General features: G+C 36.3%; 1 protein-coding gene across 4 annotated transcripts in view; it reads left to right on the forward strand.

Annotated features, from left to right (window-relative positions):
- The window catches only part of ITCH (itchy E3 ubiquitin protein ligase), a 146,459-nt gene that overhangs the window by 65,278 nt on the left and 66,118 nt on the right, over positions 1 to 15,063 (forward strand). For all 4 annotated transcript variants that reach the window (XM_086702022.1, XM_086702021.1, XM_086702023.1 and 1 more), the window contains 3 exons: positions 1,362 to 1,486; positions 3,054 to 3,191; positions 13,096 to 13,141. In XM_086702022.1, the coding sequence (XP_086558148.1) occupies positions 1,362 to 1,486; positions 3,054 to 3,191; positions 13,096 to 13,141 (309 nt within the window). The remainder of the gene's footprint in view (positions 1 to 1,361; positions 1,487 to 3,053; positions 3,192 to 13,095; positions 13,142 to 15,063) is intronic.

The raw sequence follows: 15,063 nt of genomic DNA on the forward strand, positions 1-15,063 counted from the left end.
ATGATGTTTGGGGGAACGCATAGCTCAAGTTCTGAATTTTTAAGTTGTAGCAGATTGGTCTGCAATGTTTACATGGCTTCTGTTGTGGGCATTCTCTCTAGAATTGAATTAATTTAGATAAGACCATCTTTGAGAGTATACTTTATCCTCTTTCAAATGAAAGTAAAATTAATAATTCCTTACATTCCATCCCCATTTAGTTTGTTTAAACTTAAAATGGTGGTGAAAATATGATAATGAGGGTAATAGACATAGGTAGCCTTCTGAGAAAGAGTTTGTCTCCCCAAATTTCATCACCTTTTAGAATGAAGTATAGAGAAATTCAAATATTTCTAGAATTTTTCTTTCATTTTCAGTTTTTTAAAATGTTTTATTTATTTTTGAGAGAGAGAGACAGAAAGTGTACAAGTGGGGGAGGAGCAGAGAGAGAGAGGGAGACAGAATCCAAAATAGGCTCCCAGTTCTGAGCTGTCCGCACAGAGCCCAACATGGGGCTCGAACCCACAAACCATGAGATCATGACCTGAGCTGAAGTTGGATGCTTACCTGACAGAGCCACCCAGGTGTCCCTAGAATTTTTCTTTATAGTATTGAACCATACCATGGCAGATAATAACAGTGTTCCTGTTTTTCTAATTGGTGACTTTGAGAACACTTTGTATGCAGTTTAGTGCAAGTTCAGATTTCCCAAAATTTGTTTTGGAAATTACCATTACAGATAGTATTCTTCTTCTCCCCCCCCTTCCTCCTCCTCCTCCTCCTCCTCTTCCTCCCCCTCCTCCTCCTGCTCTTCCTCCCCTCCCCCCCTTTCTCCTCCTCCTCCTCCTCCTCCTCTGTTTTCAGACCTTTGTTCAAATTACAGCCTGCCACTGACTAGCTGTGGGATGCTGGGCAACTTGCTTAATTAACTTCTCTGAATAGTGGTTTCTATATCTGAAGATGCAGGTGGTAATTCCCATCTCTTAGGGTTGCCATGAAGATGAAATGAAATCACCTCAGGCTCACTATACTACCTGACATAAAGTAAAGATTTAATTTATAAATTAACTTTTTATACTACTAAAGTAAGACAAGTTTTCTAACAGTTTGTAGCATGATGAGCAGTTTTACTTGTGTTGGTGATATATGCATGAAGTTGCCCCTGTAGTTCAGCCATAAATGAAAATGACAATGTGAGCATGTAGCATTCAGATGTTTTCTGTAAGATTACAAAATAGGGGCAATATTGATTGTACAATAAACTGTAAGAGATACAGTCAGAAGATTTTAGACATTAAAATTTAATAGTAATTTATTTAGGATCCCACTGTGATATTTTAATGAAAATAATAATTTTTTTTTTAACCTTTCTTCACTTTTAGTATTGTCACCCCTGTGAGTAAATTGCATTTTCGCGTGTGGAGTCATCAGACACTGAAATCTGATGTTTTGTTGGGAACTGCTGCATTAGATATCTTTGAAACCTTAAAGTCAAACAACATGAAACGTATGTATGTAAAAGTAACAGAAATTGTGTTAGGCTATTTGTTTTTCTGCAAGAAATACATGTGCAAGACGTGCAGAATGACTATGTTCACTATTTGTTTTTAAGTTTGCTTGGTTATAATATTAATGAGGAGAACAATCTTTAGCTTTTTTTAAAATGTATGTTTATTTATTTTGAGAGAGAAAGAGAGAACCAATGTGTGCATGCATGTGCACTTGCAAGCCTGAGTAGGAGAGGGGCAGAGAGAATGCAAGCAAGCTTTGCATTCTGAGCCCTTGAGCTCATGACCTGAGCTGAAATCAAAGGTCAGATGTTTAACTAACTGAACCACCTGGGTGCCTCGAATTTTGAATTATTTAAAGCATTCTGAGCAACCTTGGTTTAGCCATTCATTTTTGACCCAATATTTTTTAGTAAATTTAGTAAATAGGTACTTATTAAAATATTATAACTCAATTATGGAAAACTAAAGAATATAGAGATGAAAAATGTAATCCTATTTCAAAGACATATATGATTAATATTTTGACAGATTGTCTTTTCAAATGCTTTTTTTAAATTTCCTAACTTTAGATGGCTGTGGTTTTATTTGTATGTGTGTGTGTGTGTGTATATATATATATATATATATATATATATATATGAAGATATATAAAAACTTGAAACATGCTTGTTTTGATTAATATATCATGATTTAAAAAAAAATTTTTTTTAATGTTTATTTTTGAGACAGAGAGAGACAAAGCATGAACGGGGGAGGGGCAGAGAGAGAGGGAGACACAGAATCGGAAGCAGGCTCCAGGCTCTGAGCCATCAGCCCAGAGCCCGACGCGGGGCTCGGACTCACGGACCGCTAGATCGTGACCTGAGCTGAAGTCGGACGCTTAACTGACTGAGCCACCCAGTGCCCCTAATATATCATGATTTAAAAATTTTTTTTTTTTCAACGTTTATTTATTTTTGGGACAGAGAGAGAGACAGAGCATGAACGGGGGAGGGGCAGAGAGAGAGGGAGACACAGAATCGGAAACAGGCTCCAGGCTCCGAGCCATCAGCCCAGAGCCCGACGCGGGGCTCGAACCCACGGACCGTGAGATCGTGACCTGGCTGAAGTCGGACGCTTAACCGACTGCGCCACCCAGGCGCCCCTATCATGATTTTAAAACATAGATGTTTTTCTACCCCTTGACTATCTAAAACATACTTTCTAAATCTCATTTAGGATTTAAGAGATGCAGTCCATTCTTAAGTTATATGTTTTCACTCAGTAAAATTCAGGCATATATTGCTGAATAACCCCGCTGGCTTATTTTCTGCAAGGATGGAATGAATATAACAAATGAGATGATTGAGCTATTTAGTATTTTATATTATGGATATTAAACATTAACAAATTTTGTTGTTTTTTTAAATGTTTGTGTCAAAAGTCCTGAAACCTCAGAGAAGTATACTAAAAACAATTTATATACACAAAAATGTAAATTTTTTCTGACATTCATTGTTTTTAACAGTTAAGATGGCTTAAAGAAAAAAAAAGTGACTGTTCTGTAATTATATTCTCTTACAGTTGAGGAAGTAGTTGTGACTTTACAGCTTATAGGTGACAAAGAGCCAACAGAGACAATGGGAGACTTGTCAGTTTGTCTTGATGGGCTGCAGTTAGAGTCTGAAGTTGTTACTAATGGTGAAACTACATGTTCAGAAAGTAAGTAATCACTTTTTATATAGGCTCTTTAATGATTCTTCTAATGTTAGCCACCATAGATGCTGTATGTAATTATTGCTATTCTTTTTCACCTTAAAGAAGTTATTTCTTTTTTAAAAAGAGACATTGATTATTTTAAACATTTTCCTTTTAGTGCATTGTTTCTATGAATAAAACATTTTTCTGTAAGTTGAAAAGTTGAAAATCAAAGTTGAATCACAGTTGATTCTGTGTAATGAATTGATTTGTAAACTATTTATTTTGTAGACCAATGATGATAGTTAATATGGCAAATGGTGCCATACCCTCTCCATTGCCAATGGCAGACATAGTGTGTCTGTAGTAGTATCTAGTTGAGTTTAAATTTGACTTGAAATCCTTCTTAGTACTGTATCAGCCTACCAATACAAGCTGAAATCCATTTGCCATTCCTTTTCCATTTCTGTAGGCTACATTTACAGAGGTATCTTTGTGTTACAATAATGACAAAACCAATTCATTATACGTATACCAGCATAGCTTACCATTTATGACTCACTAGTTTTTGTTAAAGGAAATAATAAACATTAACTAATTGAAAGAAGTTTGGCACCCGGATTAGTGCCTATATAGCTAGCATGCTTAATGAAAGTACTTCTTAGTGGATTCCTTTTAGATTTTTCCATTACTTACAAATGTGCTAAGCAAATTCTCACTTGAAATGTCAATTTAAGAATCCCCAAGACGGGGCGCCTGGGTGGCGCAGTCGGTTAAGCGTCCGACTTCAGCCAGGTCACGATCTCACGGTCCATGAGTTCGAGCTCCGCGTCGGGCTCTGGGCTGATGGCTCGGAGCCTGGAGCCTGTTTCCGATTCTGTGTCTCCCTCTCTCTCTGCCCCTCCCCCGTTCATGCTCTGTCTCTCTCTGTCCCCCCAAAAAATAAATAAACGTTGAAAAAAAAAAAAAAAAGAATCCCCAAGACAAAGAGCAGATTAGTAGTTTTCTTGATTAGTCTGACAAAGTTCTTTTTGTTTACTTAGAAACTACATTATAAAACATTTTGCAGTCGTCAGATGCTATTCTTCTGTTTCTGCTTTGGAAGACTTCCTACTTCCTCTTTAACTCATGATCTTTTTTAATAGCAGGACCTTCAACACAGTCCTGGTGTATCTTCCAGATTGTTTCTTTGAGGTTAGTGAGGGTGGAGAGAAATTTCTGAAATGGTCATACTGCTTCAGAGTTGACAAGTTCATTTTAATTGACTGCTATTCATAGGAACTCTGTAATAGTCAAATTTTTCCATAAATTGAAATACTAGAAAATAATACACAAGTTAAATTTCATTTTTATATTGCTCTACACTCTGCATTTATAGCTGCTTAAGTTTTTTACCCCCTACAAGTTGAAACTGTTACCAATGAAAAATACTTAATAATTAACAAAGCATATCCATTTTCATATTTTAAAGTAGAATCTAAATTGTATATTTATACTTACAACTTTATTGTTTATTGCCCACAAAAGTGAATATTTCTATGTTACCAGTTTTCCACTCAGGTAAGAAAATAATTGATAGAATTTAACATAATTATTTGAAGTAGAGATTTTAATTGGAAAGTCACACTGTATTTTAGGATTGGAGTTGCCAGATAAAATAGCTGCCATTTTTTTAATGCTTGCCATGCCACTATGGTGATGTGTTTACATATATACTCATTTAACCATCGTAGCTTTAGTAAGGCACAACCTGCATTTTGCATATAAGGAAATTGAGACTCTGATAATTGAAATAATAAGTTCAGTATCACACCAATTAGTATGATGCAGAGTCAAGATTGAAATACAAATATCTGTTGATGTTTCCTATTCTTTCCAGTTGATTCACACTTAGAAACCGAGAAACTTTGAATCAAGTCATGAGTTGTAAGCGGACAAAATCTGGTCTAGTTCACAAGCATGCATGATGGGAACTACACTTAGATTGTTCTTTGGTTCCATTTCTGTAACTTTAATTATAAACCAGAAATGAAAATAAGAGTTTACCACTAAAATTGAATTTCTAGCACCTGGCATAGGTTGGTTGGCTAAGAACTGGGGAGGTAGGGGGGGTGAGGGGGATTACTTTTGTATTCGAATAATTTTCTACTGTTAAAGATTTTTAGATTATTTTTTTCCCCTGAGAATGTTAGAAGTTGTGTTTTGTTTTAAAAAAATTTTTTAAGATTTTGTTCTTAAGTAATCTCTATACCCAACGTGGGGCTCAAACTTACAACCCCAAGATCACACATGTTCTACTTACTGAGCCAGCCGGGCATCCCAGTCAAGTTTTTTTGTGGAAGAACATGTAGAATGGTTCTTAGAAGAAATTTGTTCTTGTAGACTTAAATATTTTTGGTTAATTTTTAAATAATGTTTATGAAAAGAAATCACTGAATTTTAGTATTCAAAGTCACCAAATAATAGCTTGCTATAAATGTAGATTTAGTGGGAATGTTGGATTTTCCTGATGAGACAGTATTATCTCTTTGGGTACTTAGAAATTTTTGGCTCATTGTTTTTGGTGGATAATTTTTTTTTAAATGACAGTTAAATAAATAAACCTTTTTCAAGTGAAACAAAATTTACTCAACGTGTTTGTTTTTTCTTCATGCTTATCTTCAGGCTTTATTTGAAAACTAGAGAGCTTTATATCCTCACCCCACCTTCCCAACCCCATGCTGGCTCAGAGAACAAGTTTAATATGCAACTGAGCATCTTAGTTGTAGTTGTCACATTTTCTTTGATATTCTTTCTTCTCTGATTTAGAAAGTAACTTCATAATTTGTCCTGGTGTTTTCCTCTCTTTAAGTACAGAGTTGCCTTTTATGAATCTCTAGGAAGAATCCTTTATTTAATTAGTTACACAGATTTACTGCTTTAGCACTCAGATCTAAAGTCAGTCAACAAATTGAGTGTCAGCAGTTCATATCTGCAAGAACTTCCCATTCATCTGTTTTTACCTCTTGGGCTGCTGGTAGTGGTAGATCATTAGTTTAATACCTGTCTTCCTAAATATGACCTCCAGTAGGAAACACTGAAAAGCATTACTGTCAAAGACATTTTTCCTAAAGACAAATAAAAATCTATTTTACTTTTAAATTCATGATTATAAAGTAAGAACATATTCTTATAAAGATCTTTATTCTTTACCATGCATACTCTGGATGTATTTAAAATTAATTTGGAGATAGGTTTTGGCGTATGTGACCTTTGGTTCTTAATATGTATGTTCCATTCCATTTTGACTGTATCTCATTCTTTCTTTCATTTGACTCTAGTTTTTGTGGTTCCTTTTAATTTTAATGTAAATCGCCATTTTATATGAATGTATCTATAATGTTTTCTTATCAGTATAATAAACTCTAAGAAACTAGCTTAAATTTTTTGCTTTACCAAATATTACTTGAAATTACTGATCTCAACTGGATCTGGGTACCAACTAATTATTTTATGGAGATAAACTTATTTGACTTATCTTTGAATGTTTTTGTATATATGTTCAAATATTAACTAGTTTACCCTCCTCAAAAAGCCAGGAAAACTTTATTTCCACTAGTTCTACTTTAAAAATCCAAATATTAAGGCTGTAATATAGTCATTATTGGTTTAGAGTAAGACTTTGCTGAATTCTTCATCCATTTATACAATTTACAAAGCATTTTGACTTATATTCTCATATATATTACATATATTCTTATATTTAACATGTGTAATACATAAACCAGCATAAATTATTCACCCATAACTGCCACACACCTTAGAAATTAGAGCATTAACAATCATTATATCCTCCTGTATTTTCCTCCCTAGAAATCTGTATTTTTCCCCTACAGATAATCACTACTCTAAATTTTGAATTTATCATTTCCTTGCTTAAACATTTTTTTTATCACCTGTGCATGTCCCTAAGCAGTCTATTACTTGCACTTTTTCTTGAGCTCTATGAAAATAGATTTTTGCCTTTTAAAATTTATCCATAGTACTTCTCTGTAATTCATTTATTTTTGTTGCTATATGATAATCTGTTAGGTGAATATACCACAGTTTATCCATTTTTATGTCAAAAGACAGTCTGATTTCTTTCCAGGTTTTGCCACTAAGAACATACAGTCATAATTGAATATTTTTGCGTTTAGTCATTTATATGTCTCCTGGTACAGTTTGAAGAGTCTATGTGGGATATATACTTGAGAATGGAATTTCTCCTATATATTGATATGTGCACTTTCAGTTTTACAACATTTATTGTTTCTCAAATATGTCCCTTTTTTGTTGTGATTCTTTTGAGGTACAATTTACATAACATACAACTAACCTTATAAAGTATACAATTCAGTGGCATTTAGTATATACATAATGATAGTATCTACCACCTCTGATTTCAAAACATTTTCATCACCTCAGAAAAACAAACCATTGTCCATTATATAATCACTCCCCATTCCCCACCCCCAACCCTTGGTAATCTCTAATATGCTTTTTGCCTTTAGGGATTTGCCTATTCTGGATATATCATAAAAAAGGAATCATATAGTACATGACCTTTTGTGTCTGGATTCTTGGCATATTGTTTTTGAGGTTTATCAAAGTTGAAGTATGTATCAGTACTTCCTTTTTTGTGGCTGAATAACATTCCACTGTATGATTCTGCCACAGTTTGTTTATGCATTCATCTACTGGTGGACACATGACTTACTTTCCCACCTTTTGGTTATTAATGAATCATAAATAATGCTGCTACAAACATTTGTGTGCAAGTTTCTTTGTGCACATGTTTTTAATTTATCTTGGGTATATTCCTAGGAATGCAATTGCTGGAGCTTATTTGATAATTTCTTGTTTTTTCTTGTTCGTTTTCTTTTGATAAGTTTTTTTAATATTCCCCATTTGAAAATTTCAATATCAAACAAAAAAGGAAAATTCCAATATCAGAGATCTTTGGGGATATATTTTTATTTTTTATTTTTATTTAAAAAAATTTTTTAATGTTTATTTATTTTTGAGAGAGAGACACACATATAGAGCGTGAGCAGGGAAGAGGCAAAGAGATGAAGACACAGAATCCAAAGCTGACTCCAGGCTCTGAGCTGTCAGCAGAGAGCCTGATGTGGAAAATGAATCCACAAGCCGTGAGATTATGACCTGAGCCAAAGTCGGATGCTTCGCTGACTGAGCCACCCAGAAGCCCCCGGGGATATATTTTTATGTCTGTCCTTCATTGAGACTTGTTTTCTTATGTGTTTGCTGCTCTTTGATTGCCAGTTTATTTTTAATCATAGTCTGTGGGAATTTTAGGGGCCTAAATTGGGGATTAATTGTCTAAGAGAAAGTTTCTTTTGCTTCTGCTAGTGTAGGGTGTGCCACATACCTAGAAACACCTCATCTCCTTTCAAGTCCCTAGCCTAATGTGGCTATCTCTGGTTTAGTTCTTTCACTTGGTGCTAACCCAAGCCTTCTTTTCTGATTCATCTCAGAGCTGATAATAGCCATCAGGATAACCTTTTTTTTTTTTTTTCCAAATTTGCTTACTTCACCTTGTTCCTGCTCTAGTATCAGTTCACTTGTTTGTTTTGCTTTCAGATTGCTAGGCACCAGGAAATAGAACAGTGTGTTAAATTGCTTCATCTACCAGTTAGTTATTTTATGGCAGGGAACCCCTTTTGAGTAGTTCACTGAATAGAAGAGATCTTTGTAGATCTTCCAAAGTGTCCTATGGGTAAAATGTGTGCATTTAGAAATCTGATCATTTTTTCTTGCGGAAATTGGCAGTAGGAATACTTCTAAAGAACAATACATTTATAAAATGCAAACTTTAAGATCACTGTTCTCTTCTTGGACATTCATTGTATAAGTATCAGATATTTTGTGCCTTTTTTAAAAACTATTCTCTGGAAGCACAGAATTAGGTCTGTATAATTTATGCCATTGAGGCACCTGGGTGGCTCAGTTGGTTACGTGTCCAATTTCAGCTCAGGTCATGATCTCTCAGTTTGTGAGTTTGAGCCCCATGTTGGACTCTGTGCTGACAGCTCAGAACCTGGAGCCTGCTTCAGATTCCATGTCTCCCTCTCTCTCTGCCCCTCCCCCACTCTCTGTCTCTCTCCCTCTCTCAAAAAATGAATAAACATTTAAAAAAATTTCAGTTATGACCTCACCTCTGTATTGAGTGGATGAAAATGGCCTTTGTACTTCTAAATGAAATGTAATTTTGAGAAACAGTAATAGCTAATATTTATGGAGTGCTTATGTGCTGGGCACTGTTCTAAATCTTTATGTGTAATCCTCACAACTATTCTGTGAAGTAGGTATCATTATTGTCCCCGTTTTATAAGTGGTAAAAGGCACAGGAAAGGCAAGTGTACTTTTCTGAAGTCACAATGTTAGTACATGATGAAGCTACAATATAAAGTCAGGCAGTTTGGCCTCAGAGTCTGTGATTAAATACTGTGCTTTTTGTAATAAATGAAAAAGTTTAGAAGTGTCACTTATTGGTAGATTTAAATGGAATGTTCCAGGGGCGCCTGGGTGGCACAGTCGGTTAAGCGTCCGACTTCAGCCAGGTCACAATCTCGCGGTCCGTGAGTTTGAGCCCCGCGTCAGGTTCTGGGCTGATGGCTCAGAGCCTGGAGCCTGTTTCCGATTCTGTGTCTCCCTCTCTCTCTGCCCCTCCCCCGTTCATGCTCTGTCTCTCTCTGTCCCAAAAATAAATAAACGTTGAAAAAAAAAATTCTTTAAATGGAATGTTCCAGATTTTTTTTTTAAGTTTATTTATTTATTTATTTTGAGAGAGACCATGAGAGCGTGAGCATGTGCATGCTGGGCAGGAGAGATGGAGAATCCCAAGCAGGCTTTGTGCTGTCAGCACAGAGCCCAGTGCAGGGCTCGATTTCACAAACCATGGTATCATGACCTGAGCCCAAACCAAGAGTTGGATGCTTAACCAACTGAGCCACTCTGATGCACTGGTTTTCTTAATTTTTGAGAAAAGTGGGATACTAATTGATTAATTTTAGTAACTTGTGCTGGATTTTTAAATTTCATTTCCTGATTTCATTTATGTCTCATCAGCTATTTGAGGCAATATATTCCATATAAAAATAATTCTTGTAGGGGCTCCTGGGTAGCTCAGCCAGTTAAGCGTCTGACTTTGGCTCAGGTCATGATCTCATGGTTAGTGGAATTGAGCCCCGCATCAGGCCCTGTGCTGACAGCTCAGGGTCTGGAGCCTGCTTCATATTCTGTCTCCTGGTCTCTCAGCCCCTTCCCTGCTCACGCTCTGTCACGCTCTCTCACGCTCTCTCACTCTCTCTCTCTCTCTCTCTCTCTCTCTTTTTCTCTCTCTCTTTTGTTTCTTTCTCTCTCTCCCAAAATAAATAAACATTAAAAAATTAAAAATTCTTGTAAAACTGAAATGTACTCTTTTCAGGGGTGCCTGTGTGGCTGTCAGTTAAACGTTCGACTCTTGATTTCAGCTCAGGTCATGTTCAGCTTAGGTCATGATCTCACAGTTGGTGGGATTGAGCCCCACAAGTCAGGCTCTGCACTGATAGCATGGAACCTGCTTGGGATTCTTTCTCTACCCCTTCCCCACTTATGCTCTTTCTCTCTTTCAAAAATAAACATTAAAAAAATTTTTTTAGGGACTCCTGGGTGGCTCAGTCAGCTAAGTGGCCAACTTTGGCTCAGGTCATGATCTCACAGCTCATGGGTTTGAGCCATTTTTAACAGCTTTATTGAGATTTATGTTTCATAAAATTCACTCATTGCAAATATCCAGTTTAATAATTCTTAGTAATTTAACTGAGTGACCCAACCATTACTGTAAATCAGGATTAGAACATTTTCATCCCCCTGGTAAGATCCTCTTATTTACAGGAAATTCTGTTCCCACCTCTAGCCCTAGGCAACCACTAATCTATTTTGTTTCCAAAAATTTGTGTTTTCTGGACATTTCATATAAATGGGAATGGTACAATGTGTGTGGTCTTTTGTGTCAGACTTCTTTTACTTATTAGCACAGGGTTTTTCGGGTTCATCCACGACATAGCATGATTCAATTATTTGTTCCTTTTTATTACTGATAGTTTTCCATTGCATACGTATACCATATTGTCTGGTTATCCACTTGTACTTTCTTATTTTTGGTAAGCTTTTTGTTTTAATTGAAGGATTGTTGACACACAAAGTTACATTAGTTTCAGGTGTACAACCTATTGATTGGACAAATCTGTATATTATGCTGTGCTCACTGCAAGTATAGCTACAGTCGGTCACCAAACAACACTATTAAAATATTATTGACTATATTCCTTATGCTGTACCTTTTATACCCCCTACTTTTTTTAATGTAATATTTTTAGACAAGATGATATTCCTGGCAACCTTGCGGAGTATGGTATAGTGTAGTGGTGATTCAGCATTTTTTAAATGAAGTTAATCTATTAATTATGGTTTGGAGTAATGTAGTGATGATTTCACTGTTTAAAACTATGTATTTGGGGGGCGCCTGGGTGGCGCAGTCGGTTAAGCGTCCGACTTCAGCCAGGTCACGATCTCGCGGTCTGTGAGTTCGAGCCCCGCGTCAGACTCTGGGCTGATGGCTCAGAGCCTGGAGCCTGTTTCCGATTCTGTGTCTCCCTCTCTCTCTGCCCCTCCCCCGTTCATGCTCTGTCTCTCTCTGTCCCAAAAATAAATAAAAAACGTTGAAAAAAAAAAAAAATTAAAAAAAAAAAAACAAAAAAAACTATGTATTTGGGGACTTAAAAGAAATTTTTTTTTACATTTATTTATTTTTGAGAAACAGTGAGACAAAGTGTGAGTGGGGGAGGGGCAGAGAGAGGAGACAGAATCTGAAGCAGGCTCCAGGCTCTGAGCAAGCTGTCAGCACAGAGCCTGATGTGGAGCTCGAACCCATGAACTGTGAGATCATGAACTGAGCTGAAGTCGGACGCTCAACTGACTGAGCCACCCAGGCGCCCCAGGGCCTTTTTTTTTTTAATGTTTATTTTTGAGAGACAGAGAGAGAGAGAGAGACAGAGCACGAGTCGGGGAAGGGCAGAGAGAGAGGGAGACACAGAAGCAGGCTCCGGGCTTTGAGCTGTCAACACAGAGCCCAATGTAGGGCTTGAACCCATGAACCATGAGATCATGACCTGAGCTAAAGTCAGATGCTTAACTGACTGAGCCACCCAGACGCCCTAGGGACTATTTATTATTCTTTAACTAACTTAAAATAGACTGATAAACTTGAGTTCTTGTTTCTGCATTTTACAGTATTTCCTTCTCTGTCTGTTATTTTTGCTGCAATCAGTGTGCCTACCGTCTAATGTTTTTATAGTGCACAGACCCTTACTGAATCCTCAGGTTATTTTGCATGAATGAAATTTGAAGAAAGTGTGAAATTTGTGGCATTAATTTGCCACTTGAGATTAGTTGGTACCTTTCCTTTTCTTGAAGTTATTTGCCAGGCCCTTGCATAAGAGAGATGTTACTGGTTTTTCTGTTTTCAGAATCTGTTTTATTCCTTATCCTGCTGGTTATCAGTATTTTGTGTGAGGTATTTGGAATATAAAAGATGGCTAAAATATTAGATTTGAATTAGAACCAAGCAAATACATATTTTAAAAGGCAGAAGTAGGACATCAGTAATAATACCTTGACTAATTAGCATCTCCTAGACCTAAAAAGCATTTGTGCAAAATTTTGGTAAACATTTTTTAATTTCAATCATATGAACATTTTATCACATTTTTCCTTTAAATATCATGTTGGAATTTAAGTTATAGTGTGTTCTACAAGATTTAATAAAATGCTTTGCCTGTTTAGGAAAAAGGTGAAAATCACTTTTTGAAACTCATTTTCTGTGTAAATTTTATTGATGTTCAAGGTGCTTCACAGAATGATGATGGCTCTAGACCGAAGGATGAAGCAAGGTAAGATTTCACTTGTTCACCAAAGAATATAAGAAGAGACCAGGGAGAATAAATAACCATTTTAGTCAGAACTTTAGTTTGACTAAAGCAAAAGTTTAGACTGATACAAGAATAAAGAAATGTCAGAAAATTTAGGGTTCACAAAAGTCCATCGACGGATGAATGGATAAAGAAGATGTGGTATATATATACAATGGAGTGTTACTCGGCAACCAAAAAGAATGAAATCTTGCCATTTGCAACTACGTGGATGGAACTAGAGGGTATTTATACGAAGCGAAATTAGTCAGAGAAAGATGAATATCCTATAACATCACTCATATGAGGACTTTAAGACACAGAACACATGAACACAAGGGAAGGGAAGCAATATAAAAACAGGGAGGGGGACAAAACAGAAGAGACTCTTAAATATGGAGAACAAACAGAGGGTTACTGGAGGGGTTGTGGGAGGGGGGTGGGCTAAATGGGTAAGGGGCACTAAGGAATCTACTGAAATCATTGTTGCACTATATGCTAACTAATTTGGATGTAAATTTAAAAAAAAATTCAGGACTCAGTGGCACCTGGCTGGCTCAGTTGGTGGAGCATACAACTCTTGATCGTGGGGTTGTGAGTTTGAGCCCATGTTGGGTATAGAGATTACTTAGATAATAAAATCTTTAAAAAGAAATTTAGGGCTCAAGGTAAGAAAGGAAATATTTATGAATGTTTCAAAATACTTAGCTTATTTGACTGCAGTTCTTTGGAGTAGCCCAGGGATACCCAAATTGCTAATATTTCCTTCAGCTTGTTGAAAGTGAATATATTTGCACTTTTTCAAAGGCAAGGAGTTCAGAATCCCAGGGCCATCACTGGACTGTTAAATTTTTTTTTCTAGAAAAGCTGGGTTATAAGCTTTGGGTATATGGGAAGGTCGTCACCATCTATGGTATCTTCTGAGCCTTTGTTGAAAGGAGCAGTGATTTGTACCAGTTGTTCACTCTAACCCTAGATTCAGCACTTTTTGTTTTTAAGTTTATTTATTTCTTTTAGTTATCTCTATACCCAGTGTGGGGCTCAGACTCACAACCCTGAGATCAAGAGTCGTATACTCTTCTGACTGAGGCAGCCAGGTGCCAGTGGATTCACCACTTTCATGGGCTTATCTGCCTTGACATCTAGGGCCTAAAAAGTGTTGAATGCCTTGAGTGTTAACTGATTTAAACATTTAGGTGTTTAGTGTTATGCTAGAAAACTGATAATGGGAGATAAATTTAGAAAAGGAGATGTTCCTAGTCTTAAGGCAGTAAGTAACATATCTTAGAGAGTTACAAAATCCCATTGGATTCCTCCTTTTTCCCAAACTGAGTAAACAGTGGGTAGGAAGATGATGAACCACAGAAGTAATGATCAGAAGAGGAGAAGTGTAGAAGTATCACAGAACATAAGGGAAAATACCCTTAAAGATGGGGTATTAACATGTTAGGTGGTGGCAGGAGAGGAGAGGTGGAGCAAGTAGAACAAAATGTTAATGGTTGTTGAAACTGAGTTGATAGGGAATTTGAGCTACTAGTTTGTCTACTTTTGTGATTTATGGGAAATTTTATAATAACGTTAAAAAAAGACAACTTACCAAGATCTTTGGGAAAATTAAAGTGTGTAAAGCTATTCTCTTTTATCTAATAGAGATCTCCTTTCAGAGTCACTCCTGTGACAAAAACTCATCTCTTATGCTAATCTCTGAAGAGGTGGAATATTAAGGACTAGTAACATCTTGTCCACGGAATAATAACTGCTTTTATTTCTCAGTGTGATTAAAAAGCAATAGAAAAGAAATATACATATCTCTGTAGACGGGGAGACAACTCTAGCCTCTTGTGCTTCCCCTCAGTTTTATGTTTAATTAGAGTTTTGAATTCCTGAAATTTTCTCCATAATGT

Source organism: Puma concolor, chromosome A3 (assembly GCF_028749965.1).
Source record: "Puma concolor isolate L17-30 chromosome A3, mPumCon1.1.hap2, whole genome shotgun sequence".
Lineage (NCBI taxonomy): Eukaryota > Metazoa > Chordata > Mammalia > Carnivora > Felidae > Puma > Puma concolor.